Source organism: Mobula hypostoma, chromosome 3 (genome assembly GCF_963921235.1).
Source record: "Mobula hypostoma chromosome 3, sMobHyp1.1, whole genome shotgun sequence".
NCBI lineage: Eukaryota > Metazoa > Chordata > Chondrichthyes > Myliobatiformes > Myliobatidae > Mobula > Mobula hypostoma.
Window position 1 is genome coordinate 223,197,698 of NC_086099.1, and position 17,811 is coordinate 223,215,508.

A 17,811-nucleotide genomic window follows, 5' to 3' on the forward strand; every position below is an offset into this window, starting at 1 on the left:
CATATTTTGCTGTCTGTTTCGATATACATGTGACTTTTTAAAAAAAAAGTCTTATATTAAATCGTTGAGTAGGGATTTGGTGTAGGAGGGATTGATGGCTGATTTGAAAGATGGAACAGATTGCTTGATAAGAATAACTGGTGGCTGAGGTGGAAACCAGGGAAAGATGTCCAAAACAGCTGTAAAAGTTTGGTTTATTGAGTCATGTGTAGCGAGGTACACTGGGAAACACTTGTCCTGTAGACAGTTTATGCAAATCAATTCATCACAGTAGTGCATTGAGGTGGTACAGTACAGGTAAATCAATAACAGAATGAAGTGTCACTTACAAAGGAAGGCAATGAGGTGCAAGGCCATAGTGACATACGTAGATCGCAAGGTCATGAGTCCATAGTGATATATGTAGATCGCAAGGTCACGAGGCCATAGTGACGTACGTATGTTGCAAGGTCACGAGGCCATAGTGACGTACGTATGTTGCAAGGTCACGAGGCCATAGTGACGTACGTATGTTGCAAGGTCACGAGGCCATAGTGACGTACGTATGTTGCAAGGTCACGTGGCCATAGTGACGTACGTATGTTGCAAGGTCACGAGGCCATAGTGACGTACGTACGTAGCAAGGTCACGTGGCCATAGTGACGTACGTATGTAGCAAGGTCACGAGGCCATAGTGACGTACGTACGTTGCAAGGTCACGAGGCCATAGTGACGTACGTACGTTGCAAGGTCACGAGGCCATAGTGACGTACGTACGTTGCAAGGTCACGAGGCCATAGTGACGTACGTACGTTGCAAGGTCACGAGGCCATAGTGACGTACGTACGTTGCAAGGTCACGAGGCCATAGTGACGTACGTACGTTGCAAGGTCACGAGGCCATAGTGACGTACGTACGTTGCAAGGTCACGTGGCCATAGTGACGTAGGTACGTTGCAAGGTCACGAGGCCATAGTGACGTAGGTACGTTGCAAGGTCACGTGGCCATAGTGACGTAGGTACGTTGCAAGGTCACGAGGCCATAGTGACGTACATAGATTGCAAGGTCACGAGGCCATCCCATTGTATTGGGGAACTATTCAATAGTCTTAGAACAGTGTGGTAGAAGCTGTCCTTGAGCCTGGTGGTAGTGCTTTCAGGTTTTTGTGTCCAATGGGAGGGGGAAGTAGAGAGAATGTCTGGGGTAGGAAGTGTCTTTGATTATGTTGGCTGCTTTACCAAGGCAGCGGGAAGGAGAGGGGGCTGGCTCTGTGACTTGCTGAGTTGTGTCCAAACTCTGCAGTTTCCTATAGTGACAGGCAGAGCAGTTGCCGTACCAAGCTGTGATACATCCAGATAGGATGCTTTCTATGGTGCACCAGTTAAAAGGTGGTCAGGATCAAAGGGGGCAGGCTAAATTTCTTTAGCCTCCTGAGGAAGTAGAGGTACTGGTACACTTACTTAGTCATTGCACTTGTCTTATGAATTGAATTACAATGCTTGTAATCAGAGAAGAAAACTAAGATCACTACTCAGATTTCTTGAGGATGCTAGTGAGAATTATTTCCATTCAAGGAAGGAATAGGCTTAGACTGAAGCTTACAACACTGGGAATGCAGGAATTAGTTATTATTTTTATTTAGGGACAAGTGTTGAACAGGCCCTTCGAGTTGCACCACCTGACAACCCATCTATTTAACCCTAGCCTAATCATGGAACAATTTACAATGACCAACTAACCAGTACATTCTTTGGATCGTGGCAGGAAACCAGAGTGCCCAGAGGAAACCCCACACTCGTGGGAAGGACGTACAAACTTCTTGCAGCGTCAGAGTTCTGAACTGAACTCTGAACTCCGCCCCGAGCTGTAATAGCGCATGCTTACTGCTACACTACTGACGCACTCCTAGTTAGAGTAATACAGTGTCAAAACTAATCCTCAAACCACCTTAACTCTGCTGACCAAAATGGCCATCCAAGCAAGTCGCATTTGCCTGTGTTTGGTCTATCTATTTGTTTTTGTTATACTGGTGAAGGATAGAGCCTTACTTTCTCCTAGCGACTTGGGAGGAGAAACTCCCAACCAAGGAAAGTCTAGCTACAGGGCTGGAGCCCTGTGAGTTATGAAGAGTGGAGAAGCTATTACAAAGCAATTAAACAGTGACTCCCTCTGGCTGAGGTATAGCTGATACTGACTTGTCAGCTGTAGTTCACTTAACCCTTTCAGTCACCTGGATGAAACGAGGCAACTTGAGTCAATTCAATGTGCTTCCTTAGTCTTGCATCTTTAAAGAAAGTGGAGACAGTGAAGTTAGTTATTTGATGGGTCCCCTCTGGTTGCATATAGCTGTAGTTCCAGTTCTTTTGGTTTAAAACAGGGATTTCCAACCTGGGGTCTACAGACCCCTTGGTTAATGGTAGGGGTTCACAGCATTTAAAAATAAAAAAAAGTTTGGGAATCCATGATTTAAATGTTCTTCATTCTAAGACCACAAGCAGAATTAGACTTTTCGTCCCACCGAGTCTGCTTTGCCATTCCATCATGGCTGATCCCTCTTAATTCCATTCTCCTACCCTCCCTGTAATCTTTGACATTCTTAGTAGTCAAGAACCTATCAACTTCTGCTTTAAATGTACCCAGTGACTTGGCCTCCACTGCTGTGCAGCAATGAATTCCACAGATTCACTATCCACTCTCTAAAGAAATTAGTCTGCTTCACATGAGTTGTTTTAAACCAGGTTGTGTTTATACAGGCAACACACATCAAAGTTGCTGGTGAATGCAGCAGGCCAGGCAGCATCTCTAGGAAGAGGTACAGTCGATGTTTCGGGCCGAGACCCTTCGTCAGGGCTAACTGAAGGAAGAGCTAGTAAGAGATTTGAAAGTGGGAGGGGGAGATCCAAAATGATAGGAGAAGACAGGAGGGGAAGGGATGGAGCCAAGAGCTGGACAGGTGATTGGCAAAGGGGATATGAGAGGATCGTGGGACAGGAGGCCCAGGGAGAAAGACGGAGGGGGGGGAACCCAGAGGATGGGCAAAGGGTATAGTCAGAGGGACAGAGGGAGGAAAAAGAGAGAGAGAAAGAGTGTGTATATAAATAAATAACGGATGGGGTACGAGGGGGAGGTGGGGCATTTCCCCCTCCTGTCTTCTATCATTTTGGATCTCTTCCCACCCCCCCCCCACTTTCAAATCTGTTACTAGCTCTTCCTTCAGTTAGTCCTGACAAAGGGTCTCGGCCCGAAACGTTGACTGTACCTCTTCCTAGAGATGCTGCCTGGCCTGCTGCGTTCACCAGCAACTTTGATGTGTGTTGGTTGAATTTCCAGCATCTGCAGAATTCCTGTTGATTGCTCTTCACTATCAGGACGAACAGGCAGGAGTTGCTTAATCTATTTCTTCTGTTGCAGGAAACTGCGCTTTGGAAAATGGTGACTTTATCAGAAGCAGGACAGTAATAACTGCTGCTAGCAAGGCAGTGCTCCAGCCCACAGATCAAGTGCAGTACTCCTTCAAAACCCCCCCAAGTTCAGTGCCCACTCTGAGAAAAAGACTGGGGTTGACCAACTCTGCTCGTTGGGAGGCTGCTGAGAGAAACGTATGTTCTTGCTGTTTCATACTTAAACATTAATAAATCTAGACGGTAATTGAGAGGAATGATACATAGCTACTACTCACCCCTTCTAGAAACTAGGTTTAAAATCTAATTTAAATTGATGGTAGGGAAACCTGTGATGTTCTCATGAAGGGCCTTTGCCCAAAATGTTGACTATTTATTCCTCTCCATATTGCCTGACCTGCTGGGTTCCTCCGGATTTCCGGCATACGCAGAATCTCTCGTATTTCGGGAAACTTCTAACTCTTGTGTTGTTTAGACCGTAATTGATTTTTGGTTAGTTCATCGACTTGGAGATTATCAGGGGATAAAACGCAATTGGTAACTTTACAGATGACATGAAGCTTGGTGGTATTTTGGATAGTGTCATAGATTACAGCAGACATTAACAGAATGAAGAGCTGGGTTTGGAAATAGATGAAGTTCAATCTCGAAAATCCTTCACTCTGCAAGGTAAACTTGAAGGCAGAATACAAGGTTAATGGCTGGATTCTTAGCAGTGTGGAGGAACAGAGGGATTTTGGTCTCCTGCTCCTTAGATCACTCAAAGGTGCTGCACAATAGGGTAGTGAAGAAGGCATATGGTGCGCTGGCCTTCGTTTGTTTGAGGGATTGTGTTCAAGAGCAATGAGGTAATGTTGCAGCTCTATAAAACTCTGGTTTGATGACACTTGGAATATCGCGTTCACTTCTGGTTGCCCCATTATAGGAAGGATGCAGAAGCTTTAGACAGGGTGCAGAGGAGATTTACTAAGGTTTTGCTTGGATTAGAAAATGTGCCTTCTGAGGAAAGACTGGACAAACTAGGGTTTCTTTTTTTCTCTTGGGAGTAATGGAGGATGACTGGCAATTTTACAGAGGGGTATAAGATGATAAAAGGTGACAGTGGCAGTGGCCAATAGCAGAGGACTCTGTTGGAGGTGAATGGAGAAATGTTTGAGGTGCTAGTAGTGATGGCCTTTTGTGTTTACATAGTGGTGGGTGCCAGGTATGCATTGCTGAGGGTGGTGATGGAGGCACCAGCTTAGAGATATTTAACAGACTCTCAGTCGGACACATGGACGATAGAGAAGTCGGAGGGAAGGATCAGGTGGATCTTGGAGTAGGTTTAAGAGTCATGAGCCGAAGGGTCTGCAATCTAATGTTTGTTCTGTTCTAAACCAGAGCACATGGAGAAAACCCACATTGTCACGGGAGAACGTGCAAACTCCTTGTAAGCACTAGCAGGTTTGAACTTTGATCGGAAATCAATGGCTCTGTAAAGCATGGTGCTAACCGCTATGGTAGTCTAACTGAAATAGGCCAGATTGCAAATCCACCAGACGTAATGGTGAAAAAGTTTAATGTTGAATTTCAAACATCAGGCCATGGGACTTCAGTGTTCATTGTGTGCCTCTGATTCACTACCACTCCGACAGGACCGACCTCAGGCTGCAGGGGTTGGCTGTGAGCCTAACTGCTCTGAATTATGCCTCTGCATGCGCTTTGATCTTTGGTTTTAGGTTGCAGTTGAAGACCATCGCCTCAGACATCGTGCCCGTATACTTGTAGCTGAAACTTTTAATCACGATGATTCTGCTGCCAGCACAAGGTGAGTACCTGGCGATTACCTGCATACGGCATGGTGCAGGTCAAATCTAGGAATGCCATAAGGGTGACATTTTAGTTGGAGTGAATAAATCCTCTCCAATAGTTTGCCCACCACTGATATAGGATTCATTGGTCTATAATTCTCAGATCATCACTATTTCTTGAACAAATAACATCAGCACATCCTCATTCGTAAAGTCAACGTGTTCCAGCATGTCAGTTGCTTTAAGTTGTCCTCACTTTTGTTAAGGTTCCTTTCACTGGTGAACACTGAAGCAAAGTATTCGTTCAGGACCTCCCTACCACTTCCAACTCCAGACACATTTCCCATTTCCTCCTACCCTCACTTCGAACATCCTCCATTCTTCATGTATGTGTAGAGTGTCTTGGGGTTTTCCTTCATTCAACTCACCAAAACCTTCTCATGCCCACTTCAAGCTCTCCTAAGTACATTCTTAATGGAAGGAGGGAGGATAGGCAGGTGATAGAGAAGAGACGCACTCAGACCTATAGTTTGTGATGTGTCTATTTTAATGCGAGGAGTATCATGAACAAAGCGGATGAGCTTAGAGCCTGGATCAGCACTTGGAGCTATGATGTTGTGGCCATGACAGAGACTAGGATGGCTCAGGGACAGGAATGGTTATTTCGAGTGCCAGGCTTTAGATGTTTCAGAAAGGACAGGGAGGGAGGCAAAAGAGGTGGGGGCGTGGCACTGTTGGTCAGAATCAGGCATGTGATGTGAAATTTGTTAACCTAGCAGCAGCAGCAGTTCAATGCAATATGTAATCTAGCAGAGAGAGAAAAAAAAATAAAACAAACAAGTAAATCAATTATGTACGTTGAATAGATTTTTTAAAATGTGCAAAAACAAATACTGTATATTTAAAAAAAAAGTGAGGTAGTGTCCAAAGCTTCAATGTCCATTTAGGAATCGGATGGCAGAGGGGAAGAAGCTGTTCCTGAATTGCTGAGTGTGTACCTTCAGGCTTCTGTATCTCCTACCTGATGGTAACAGTGAGAAAAGGGCATGCCCTGGGTGCTGGAGGTCCTTAATAATGGATGCTGCCTTTCAGGGATAGTGTCACAGCTGCAGAAAAGGAGGAAGACATGGAGGGATTGTCTACGGAGTCTCTGTAGGTATAAGTTAGGAACAGGAAGGGGTCAATAACTCCACTGGGTGTTTTTTGTAGACCACCCAATAGTAATAGGGATATCGAGGAACAGATAGGAAGACAGATTCTGGAAAAGTGTAATAATAACAGAGCTGTCGTGGTGGGAGATTTTAATTTTCCAAATACTGATTGGCATGTCCCTAGAGTGAGGGGTTTCGATGGGGTGGAGTTTGTTAGGTGTGTTCAAGAAGGTTTCTTGACACAGTTTGTAGATATGCCTACAAGAGGAGAGGCTGTACTTGATCTGGTATTGGGAAATGAACCTGGTTAGGTGTCAGATCTCTCTGTGTTCGAGCATTTTGGAGATGGTGATCACAATTCTATTTCCTTTACCATAGTATCGGAGAGGGATAGGAACAGACAAGTTAGGAAAGTGTTTAATTGGAGTAAGGGGAAATATGAGGCTATCAGGCAGGAACTTCGAAGCATAAATTGGGAACAGATGTTCTTGGGGAGATGTACGGAAGAAATGTGGCAAATGTTCAGGGGATATTTGTGTGGGGTTCTGAGTAGGTACGTTCCAATGAGACAGAGAAAGGATGGTAGGGTAAAAGAACTGTGGTGTACAAAGGCTGTTGTAAATCTAGTCAAGAAGAAAAGAAGAGCTTACGAAAGGTTCAAAAAACTAGGTAATGGTAGCAATTTAGAAAACTATAAGGCTAGCAGAAAGGAGCATAAGAATGAAATTAGGAGAGCAGAAGGGGCCTTGGTGGGCAGGATTAAGGAAAACCCCAAGGCATTCTACATGTATGTGAAGAACAAGAGGATAAGACGTGAAAGAATAGGACCTATCAAGTATGACAGTGGAAAAGTGTGTATGGAACCGGAGGCGATAGCAGAGGTATTTAATGAGTACTTTGCTTCATTATTCACTAAGGAAAAGGACTTTGGCGATTATAGGGATGACTTACAGCAGACTGAAAAGCTTGAGCATGTAAATATTAATAAAGAGGATGTGCTGGAGCTTTTGGAAAGCAGCAAGTTGGATAAGTCACCGGGAACGGACGGGATGTACCCCAGGCTACTGTGGGAGGTGAGGGAGGAGATTGCTGAGCCTCTGGCGATGATCTTTGTATCATCAATAGAGACGGGAGAGGTTCCGGAGGATTGGAGGGTTGCAGATGTTGTTCCCTTATTCAAGAAAGGGAGTAGAGATAGCCCAGGAAATTATAGACCAGTGAGTCTTACTTCCGTGCTTGGTAAGTTGATGGAGAAGATCCTGAGAGGCAGGAGTTATGAACATTTGGAGAGTCATAATACGATTAAGAATAGTCAGCATGGCTTTGTCAAAGGCAGGTCGTGCCTTACGAGCCTGATTTGAACTTTTTGAGGATGTGACTAAACACATTAAAGGTAGAGCAGTAGATGTAGTGTATATGGATTTCAGCAAAGCATTTGACAAGGTACCCCATGCAAGGCTTATTGAGAAAGTGAGGAGGCATGGGATCCAAGGGATCCAGAACTGGCTTGCCCACAGAAGGCAAAGTGGTTGTAGATGGGTCATATTCTGCATGGAGGTCGGTTACCAGTGGTGTGCCTGAGGGATCTGTTCTGGGACCCCTACTCTTTGTGATTTTTATTAATGACCTGGATGAGGAAGTGGGTGGATGGGTTAGTAAATTTGCTGATGACACAAAGGTTGGGGGTGTTGTGGATAGTGAGGAGGGCTGTCAGAGGTTACAATGGGACATTGAAAGGATACAAAATTGGGCTGAGAAGTGGCAGATGGAGTTCAACCCAGATAAGTGTGAGATGGTTCATTTTGGTAGGTCAAATATGATGGCAGAATATAGTATTAATGGTAAGACTCTTGGCAGTGTGGAGGATCGGAGGATCAGAGGATCTTGTGGTCCGAGTCCATAGGACACTCAAAGCTGCTGCGCAGGTTGACTCTGTGGTTAGGAAAGTGTACGGTGCATTGGCCTTCATCAATCACGGGATTGAGTTTAGAAGCCGAGAGGTAATGTTGCAGCTCTATAGGACCCTGGTCAGACCCCACTTGGAGTACTGTGCTCAGTTCTGGCCACCTCCCTATAGGAAGGATGTAGGGACCATAGAAAGGGTGAAGGGGAGATTTACAAGGATATTGCCTGGATTGGAAGCATGCCTTATAAGAATAAGTTGAGTGAACTCTGTCTTTTTTCCTTGGAGCAATGGAGGATGAGAGGTTACCTGATAGAGATGTATAAGATGATGAGAGGCATTGATTGTGTGGATAGTCGGAGGCTTTCTCCCAGGGCTGAAATGGCTAACATGAGAGGGCACAGTTTTAGGTGCTTGGAAGTAGGTACAGAGGAGATGTCAGGGGTAAGTTTTTTACGCAGAGAGTGGTGAGTGCGTGGAATGGGATGCCGGTGACAGTGGTGGAGGTGGAACCGATAGGGTCTTTTAAAAGACTCCTGGACAGGTACATGGAGCTCAGAAAAAGAGTGCTGTGGGTAACTCTAGGTAATTTCTAAGGTAAGGACATGTTCGGCACAACTTTGTGGGCTGAAGGGCCTGTATTGTGCTGTAGGTTTTCTATGTTTAATCTCCTTCCTGGTGACCTTGTAACTCCAGTAGTCGTGCTCAGTTGTAACTGACACCTCTACTCCATGTGAAACACTATCTACTCTGTGCCTCTCAGTTTTATTAATTTTTATCAAGTCTCTCCTCAGCACCTGATGCTCCAGAGAAAATAATTCAAGTCTGTCCAACCTCATCTTGTAGCTAGCACATTCCATTACTGGCAGCATCTAATTCTTATTGTGGGCACTGTCTGTGTGGAGTTTGCTTGCTCCCCCTTTGACCACATGTGTTTCCTCCCATATCCCTGAAATGCATCAGTTGGCCTTGGTGTAAGTGAGGTACAGAATCTAGGAAGGGCTTAACAGGGTGAATAAAATGGATCAGCACGGGATTTAGTGCAAAATTGATCTGGCTGGACTGATTGGACCCAGGTCCCGTTTCTATGCTGTATATCTTGTCATCAACTGTGACACTTGAATCTTCAAAGGCACGGAAGGTTGAAGGTCATGTCCTGTAGATGGGATCTGTATAAATGGGCACTAAAAGTTGACGTAGACATGGGGAGCAAAAGGCTGATTCAGCAGTATCCCACTTAATTCGTATTCTGTGCCAGGAAGGAGCTGGAGGGTGGAAAGTATAGGGGGGGGAATGTCAGAGGTAGTTTTTTTTTTCTTTTTGAAGTGGTGGGTGTGTGGAACATGCTGCCAGGGTCGGTGGTAGAGGCAGATATGTTGGGGATATCGGCCAAGCGATGTGGATGAAAGAAAAATGCAGGGCTATGTGGGAGGGAAGGGTTAGATTGATATAGAGCAGGTTAAAAGGTTGTCACAACATTGTGGGCTGAAGACCCTGTACCTTAATTTACTATGTTTAAAGAAAAAACAATTAACCTTTCCTTCCTAATGCCAGATCTATCTCTTGGAGACAACCGTGCAGTGGTGTTACCAGGAATGGGCAACCTTGCCGGAATAAAGCAGCCACAGGTCAGGAATTCTGCAGAGTCCACAATTTGGGACAGACTTCGTACGGTTAAGTACGTCTCCACCTGCATCACGTGGTCATTGAGGTAAAACTGATAAATCCCCATTTCGTGGTTTAAAACTGACCAATTACTCTAGCAGTCCAGGTTCATGAAGTTCATCGATTTACAAACGTGTATATTGTTCAGACGTCCCTGAATAAACCCACCAGCAGGTTGGGTCTGAACATGTCAGCAGAATCGTGGTTACGTGAAACCCAGGCACTGGGGAAACAGTCAACCTCCACTGGAGCAAGATAGCTGAGAGTGGACCTTGTCTCAACACTGTCAAACCTGCAGTACAGGCATTTTATCACTAATTTTTATCCTTTTTGAGTATCAAATTAAAACATGGCTGTTACTGCCTTCAGGTAATCTGCACAGGGCAATGTTTTGTACTTGGGGAAGGTGGAGATTGGGCAGTAGGAACATGTTGGTTGGCTTCTTGTTGCAAAATTACATTTCTCTTCCAGTGAATTAAGAATGTGGCTGTCATCTGTAGAAAATGCTAAATGTACTGGTTTAACCCCACACAGACCAGGACCAGTTGTGTCTTCGACACAGCCAATCGTGTTTGGCCTGTAGAAACATCTTTACCTGTGTGCTCCATCCTTTTTTAATCTTTGAAGACTTGAATCACATATTTGGACTCTCTTCCAATTTGAACTGGTTTGTTTCCCTGCTACTTGGCAATTTATCTTTCTATCCAGAATTGTTCTGTTGCTTGGTGAGCTGAAACAGCACTAAGCACAGGAAATAGGCTGCTGGCATAGTTCCCTACCTGTCTGTCTGAGCTTGCTGAGCCGTCACTATCCTGCTGTTCCCCTCTGACACTGCCGTTGGCTGGGTGCTCTGCTGCATTGGAGGAGGCGGGTAACCCCATGGGGTACCCAGGTTTCGATTCAAGGCTCTGTGTTCATCTGTGTAACAGATCACCTCAGGAGAAAATCAGCAAAAACTGTCCTAATAACATGCAGAGCCAAGCTGGTTTCCAACTGATAAATATTTTCCTCTAATGAGAATCAGAAAACCCAAATGAAAACCCAAATGTTGGTGTCCAGGCACATGAGCAGGTCGGCCTCGATCGGATTGTGTTTCCTGTGGATGGACATTAAATATTCAGTATTGCCAATCTAACACCAAATTTCAAGACGCAATTTAAGAGGTTTTTAATCTATCCCCATGAGGTTTTTTAGTCTGGCATCTTGGAAGATCTGTATTTCAAGATTTCTAATCAAAGTATTACAGCATTCTCACTGTGGATTCATAGAGCAGTTAGGTGCAGTTTCTTTGAATAAATATGGGATTGAACACCTACCTGCTGATGGTGTCTGGAATGAGCTGGTGCTTGGGCATAATCTACAGCCGAACCTGTTTGGGTTCTGTGGTCATTAAAGAATATTTAGACAAGTACCACGAATGCTTTCATGCACCTTGTTATCGGCCTGCTTTGTTTAAGTGTACCATGAAATCCCATTTTTTAACACCTAATTGTAAATGTTTCACTTTTTGGTCGAACCCTGGTGATTGTATCTGGCCTTGTGTAAAATGCTGTGTGATGGGGAACTGCAACTTTATACTTTCTGGAGGAATCTTAGTAACTGGTCGGTTTTGGGTCTATTCAAATTGCACAGTTCCATTGGGGTACTCGGCTGTGAAGTGTGATTGGAGATCACTTGGTCATGCTGTACCCAGTTCATAGGCTGCTGTAGATTGTGGTGAAACAGGGGCTACCATCAGGCTAGTCCTGTGTAATGTTTTAATTATGTAATAAATGTATATTTTCTAACACCTTGGTTGTGGATTTAGTTGTTCCATCCCTCAAGTATCTTTCAAAGTGGATGGTGAGTGTGATTCTTCCATTCCTGTACAGAAATGGGGCTTTACTGAAGGTTCGGAATAGGCAAAGTGACAGATGGAATATAGTGCAGGGAAGTGTCATGAACATCAGTAGAAGGAATAAATGTGTAGATTATTTTGGATTAGGAATGAATGCTGACCAGGACTCCTGTGGAACTCTTCCACATCCCCTTGTGAATGGGTAGAAGGTGAACTCACTTGAGATGAAGCCTTCAATAATGTCCCATCTGGCAACTTGCCAAACTGTGCAGAATGCAGGAATGAGAGGGCGTCTCCTCCTTCACTTTAGACTCAAAGCATTATGGCACAGAAACAAGCTCTCCAGTCTACCTAGTCTATGCCAAGGTTGGGGCCATCATTCTGCACCTGGACCACAGCCTTCCCATGCATGTATTTTAACCAAACTTCCAATGGAAGCTCATTCTACATTTGTACCATTCTGAGTGAAGAAGTTCCTTGTCAGGTTCCCTTAAATATTTCACACCTTTCACCCTTGATCTGTGATCTTTACTTCTATTCTCACCCTAACTCGGGGGAAAATGGCCTGCTTGCATTTACCTGATCTTTATCCCTTATGATTTTGTATGCCTGTGATATATATACCTCTTATGGTCTTTATCAAATCTCCCTCCATTCTCCTACATTACAGGGAATAAAATCCTACCCTATTCCTTAGCCCTCCCCCCAACAGGCTGAAGCCTGTTGAGCCAAAGCCGTCCCACTCTGCTCCCTCTCACAACGCTGCCCGCTGTATATGGTGGTCTGTTTTTAAAGCTTGGCACGCTATGTCATGTGCCTGCGCAGTGCAGACCCTTCTCCCTGAGCAGTGTTTTTTAAAAAAAAAAAGACTTTTTGTACCTGATTTCTTCACTCCCTTCTTCTCAGCTGCTTGCTTCGACTGAAACAAGAACTGTTGAAAATTTCTCTTTTTTAAAACCCCCTCTTCCCCCGCCAGCTTGTACAACCACCCCTCTCCCAATGCTGGGGCTGGCTGAGTTTTCAACCCTCACTGTTTTTTTTTCTGATTCTGTGCATACCAGCCAGAGATGCTCTCCATGGTCCCTCTGGAAATTTGCCAATGTCTCTGGTGACATACAAAATCTCCTCAAACTCCGAATGCAGTACAGTAGATTCCGGTTAATTGTGCCATCGGATAATCGGGGCAGCTGCTTACTTGACAGTTCTCTTAAAGAACAAAAACTAATCAAGAAAATAGCTGGGATTCCCTTTATTTGGGACAGGAAACTGTTGGAACAGTTTCCAACTAGTGTCAGTTGCGTGCACTTACGTGGCTGTTAGATACTACGTGTTTAGAATGAAGAGTTTTTAAGTGTGTTGTGTGTGTGCGCGTTCAAAAAGCAGTGATTTTTGTCGCTGATAGTTGGTGAGAAATAAGCAGTAAGACAATTCAGAACCCTTTTGCTCACTGCAGAACTACGAAGAATTTGAAGGTATCGACAATCATCTTGAATGAAGATGAAGATTTGGATGATGCAACTGTTGAAAGCATTGTATGAAGGCAGGCTATTATCTGCACTAGTTGTCCACACTGATTTTCATTTACAGTCAATCAAAAGAACTCCAGTGTACTCTGGATGAATTCTTTGGAAGTCCTGTTATTCAGCTTTCTACCTAGCTCTCTAAAATCTCTTTAAGACTCCACATCAGCATACACTGGATGAATTTTTCTGTCAGTAACTATTTGGAACCAATGCAGATTTATTGTACTGTAGAAATATTGGTAATGTTCTAATTTTTTCTGTATTTCATTTAACCACATACATTGTTGTGGGGGCGGGTGAAGTCTGGGCCTGACATCCTGCTCACCCAGGGAAAGTGAACGCGCAATATGTCGCCTCTCCTTTCCCGGTGTAGTGATCGCCGCGTGGTCACAGTCTGGCCTGCTAGGCAGGAGGCCACTGCAAGTCGCCTCTCCTACATGACTGCATCTGTAGCAACGCCTTCTCGTCGATGTGCCGCGCCCCCCCCCCCCCCGGGTTTGCCACGTCATGGTGTGACCGAGTGTCTGGCGGTATAACTGGATGGGTAGGCCGGGCTCGTTAGCCTTGGTTGGCAGCCAGCCTAAGAGAAGGACAACTCTGAATCCAAACCCAGGCAGGTGGGGCTCGTTAGCCTTGTCAGGCCATCCACCTCAGAGAAGGACACTCCGACGTAAATCCTATGACCCGAGGGCCTCACTGTCACCGTCCCAGCTTGCTAGGCTATGACAGATGAATCCGGGTGTAAAGGGTGGGGCCAGTACCGCGCACACTGCACTCCACCTAAAATACCATAGCGTGGGCCGAAGGATACACCCACGTCCCAGACCATCCTCCCCAACCATTCATCAAGCCCTGCAGCGATGGGAAAGGGGCGAAAATGGCAGGTGGAAGATGACACTGGAAGCCGCAGTTCCGATCCTGCGTACAGGCGGTTCAGGTGTATGGGTCATCTGATGTTGATCCCAGAGATGACGATATCATTCAGCAGCACCCTGAATGACCAAGCAGCCTTCTCTCGGGACAGCACTGCTTGCTCCACACGGAGAGGGGCTAGAAAAGGTGGCCTAACCAAAGCTCGTTTCCATTTCCCCCAGTTGGCTAGCCGCGGTCAATGGGCACCCTCAAATATGGTCGAACAACGTCGGGCAGTGCAGCGCGGCAGATTTAAAAGGAACAAAGCCTCATAGAGCGGGCAGCGTAGTTTGCGGGCGGCGGAGTGAGCCGGGAGCAGAGTGAAGACTTAAGGGCTTCGGCTCACCGGGCTTAGGCGGAAGCGGCGGGCGAGGCGAGGAAGGTTTGACATTCATTTTCTGCTGTTATTTGAGGAGAGGGGCATTATGACTGTGAGGGCAGTTTGCTGTTCTCGGTGTCGGATGTGGGAGGCCCTGGAGTCTCCAAGCCTCCCGGACGTCTACATCTGCGCCAAGTGCATCGAGATGCAGCTCCTAAGGGACCGCGTTACGGAACTGGAGCTGCAGCTCGATGACCTTCGTCTGGTCAGGGAGAGCGAGGAGGTGATAGAGAGGAGTGGAAGGCAGGTGGTCACGCCGGGGCCACGGGAGGCAGACAAGTGGGTCACGGTTAGGAGGGGGACGGGGAAGAGTCAGGTAATAGGGAGTGCCCCGGTGGCTGTGCCCCTTAACAACAGGTACTCCTGTTTGAGTACTGTTGGGGGGGACAGCTTACCCGGGGGAAGCGACAGTGGCCGTGCCTCCGGCACAGAGTCTGGCCCTGTTGCTCAGAAGGGTAGGGCAAGGAAGAGGAGGGCAGTTGTGATAGGGGACTCGATAGTAAGGGGGTCAGATAGACAATTCTGTGGACGCAGGCCAGAGACCCGGATGGTAGTTTGCCTCCCTGGTGCCAGGGTCCGGGATATTTCTGATCGTGTCCAAGATATCCTGAAGTGGGAGGGTGAGGAGCCAGAGGTCGTGGTACATATAGGTACCAATGACATAGGTAGGAAAAGGGATGAGGTCCTGAAAGGAGAATATAGGGAGCAAGGAAGGGAGTTGAGAAAAAGGACCGCAAAGGTAGTAATCTCAGGATTACTGCCTGTGCCACGCAACAGTGAGAGTAGGAATGCGATGAGGTGGAGGATAACTGCGTGGCTGAGGGATTGGAGCAGGGGGCAGGGATTCAAGTTTTTGGATCATTGGGACCTCTTTTGGCGCAGGCGTGACCTGTACAAAAAGGACGGGTTACACTTGAATCCTAGGGGGACCAATATCCTGGCAGGGAGATTAGCGGGGGCTACTGAGGTGACTTTAAACTAGAATGGTTGGGGGGTGGGAATCAAATTAAAGAGGCTAGGCGTGAGGAGGTTAGTTCACAACAGAGGGATGGGAACCAGTGCAGAGAGACAGAGGGGTGTAAAGTGAGGGTAGATGCAAAAAGTACAAAGGAGAAAAGTAAAAGTGGCAGGCCGACAAATCCAGGGCAAGCATTAAAAAGGGCCACTTTTCAACATAATTGTATAAGGGCTAAGAGAGTTGTAAAAGAGCGCCTGAAGGCTTTATGTGTCAATGCAAGGAGCATTCGTAATAAAGTGGATGAATTGAAAGTGCAGATTGTTATTAATGATTATGATATAGTTGGGAGCACAGAGACATGGCTCCAGGGTGACCAGGGATGGGAGCTCAACGTTCAGGGATATTCAATATTCAGGAGGGATAGACATGAAGGAAGGGGAGGTGGGGTGGCGTTGCTGGTTAAAGAAGAGATTAACGCAATAGAAAGGAAAGACATAAGCCGGGCAGATGTGGAATCGATATGGGTAGAGCTGCGTAACACTAAGGGGCAGAAGACGCTGGTGGGAGTTGTGTACAGGCCACCTAACAGTAGTAGTGAGGTCGGAGATGGTATTAAACAGGAAATTAGAAATGTGTGCAATAAAGGAACAGCAGTTATAATGGGTGACTTCAATCTACATTGGTAAATTGGTAAAGGTGCTGAGGAAGAGGATTTCTTGGAATGTATGCGGGATGGTTTTTTGAACCAACATGTCGAGGAACCAACTAGAGAGCAGGCTATTCTGGACTGGGTTTTGAGCAATGAGGAAGGGTTAATTAGCGATCTTGTCGTGAGAGGCCCCTTGGGTAAGAGTGACCATAATATGGTGGAATTCTTCATTAAGATGGAGAGTGACATAGTTAATTCAGAAACAAAGGTTCTGAACTTAAAGAGGGGTAACTTTGAAGGTATGAGACGTGAATTAGCTAAGATAGACTGGCAAATGACACTTAAAGGATTGACGGTGGATATGCAATGGCAAGCATTTAAAGGTTGCATGGATGAACTACAACAATTGTTCATCCCAGTTTGGCAAAAGAATAAATCAAGGAAGGTAGTGCACCCGTGGCTGACAAGAGAAATTAGGGATAGTATCAATTCCAAAGAAGAAGCATACAAATTAGCCAGAGAAAGTGGCTCACCTGAGGACTGGGAGAAATTCAGAGTTCAGCAGAGGAGGACAAAGGGCTTAATTAGGAAGGGGAAAAAAGATTGAGAGAAAACTGGCAGGGAACATAAAAACGGACTGTAAAAGCTTTTATAGATATGTAAAAAGGAAAAGACTGGTAAAGACAAATGTAGGTCCCCTGCAGACAGAAACAGGTGAATTGATTATGGGGAGCAAGGACATGGCAGACCAATTGAATAATTACTTTGGTTCTATCTTCACTAAGGAGGACATAAATAATCTTCCAGAAATAGTAAGGGACAGAGGGTCCAGTGAGATGGAGGAACTGAGCGAAATACATGTTAGTAGGGAAGTGGTGTTAGGTAAATTGAAGGGATTAAAGGCAGATAAATCCCCAGGGCCAGATGGTCTGCATCCTAGAGTGCTTAAGGAAGTAGCCCAAGAAATAGTGGATGCATTAGTGATAATTTTTCAAAACTCATTAGATTCTGGACTAGTTCCTGAGGATTGGAGGGTGGCTAATGTAACCCCACTTTTTAAAAAAGGAGGGAGAGAGAAACCGGGGAATTATAGACTGGTTAGCCTAACGTCAGTGGTGGGGAAACTGCTGGAGTCAGTTATCAAGGATGTGATAACAGCACATTTGGAAAGCGGTGAAATGGTCGGACAAAGTCAGCATGGATTTGTAAAAGAAAAATCATGTCTGACAAATCTTATAGAATTTTTTTGAGGATGTAACTAGTAAAGTGGATAGGGGAGAACCAGTGGATGTGGTATATTTGGATTTTTAAAAGGCTTTTGACAAGGTCCCACACAGGAGATTAGTGTGCAAACTTAAAGCACACGGTATTGGGGGTAAGGTATTGGTGTGGGTGGAGAATTGGTTAGCAGACAGGAAGCAAAGAGTGGGAATAAACGGGACCTTTTCAGAATGGCAGGCGGTGACTAGTGGGGTACCGCAAGGCTCAGTGCTGGGACCCCAGTTGTTTACAATATATATTAATGACTTGGATGAGGGAATTAAATGCAGCATCTCCAAGTTTGCGGATGACACGAAGCTGGGTGGCAGTGTTAGCAGTGAGGAGGATGCTAAGAGGATGCAGGGTGACTTGGATAGGTTGAGTGAGTGGGCAAATTCATGGCA

General features: G+C 45.6%; 1 protein-coding gene across 7 annotated transcripts in view; it reads left to right on the plus strand.

Annotated features, from left to right (window-relative positions):
• Positions 1-17,811, plus strand: part of bmb (brambleberry) — a 70,001-nt gene that overhangs the window by 44,473 nt on the left and 7,717 nt on the right. For 2 of the 7 annotated variants that reach the window (XM_063044596.1, XM_063044598.1), the window contains 3 exons: positions 3,391-3,578; positions 5,099-5,187; positions 9,779-12,386. In XM_063044596.1, coding sequence (XP_062900666.1) covers positions 3,391-3,578; positions 5,099-5,187; positions 9,779-9,902 — 401 coding nt within the window. In that variant the 3' untranslated portion in view covers positions 9,903-12,386. Of the gene's footprint in view, positions 1-3,390; positions 3,579-5,098; positions 5,188-9,778; positions 12,389-17,811 lie in introns of those variants that run through there. The other 5 variants (XM_063044593.1, XM_063044597.1, XM_063044592.1 and 2 more) reach the window with 5 other exon arrangements.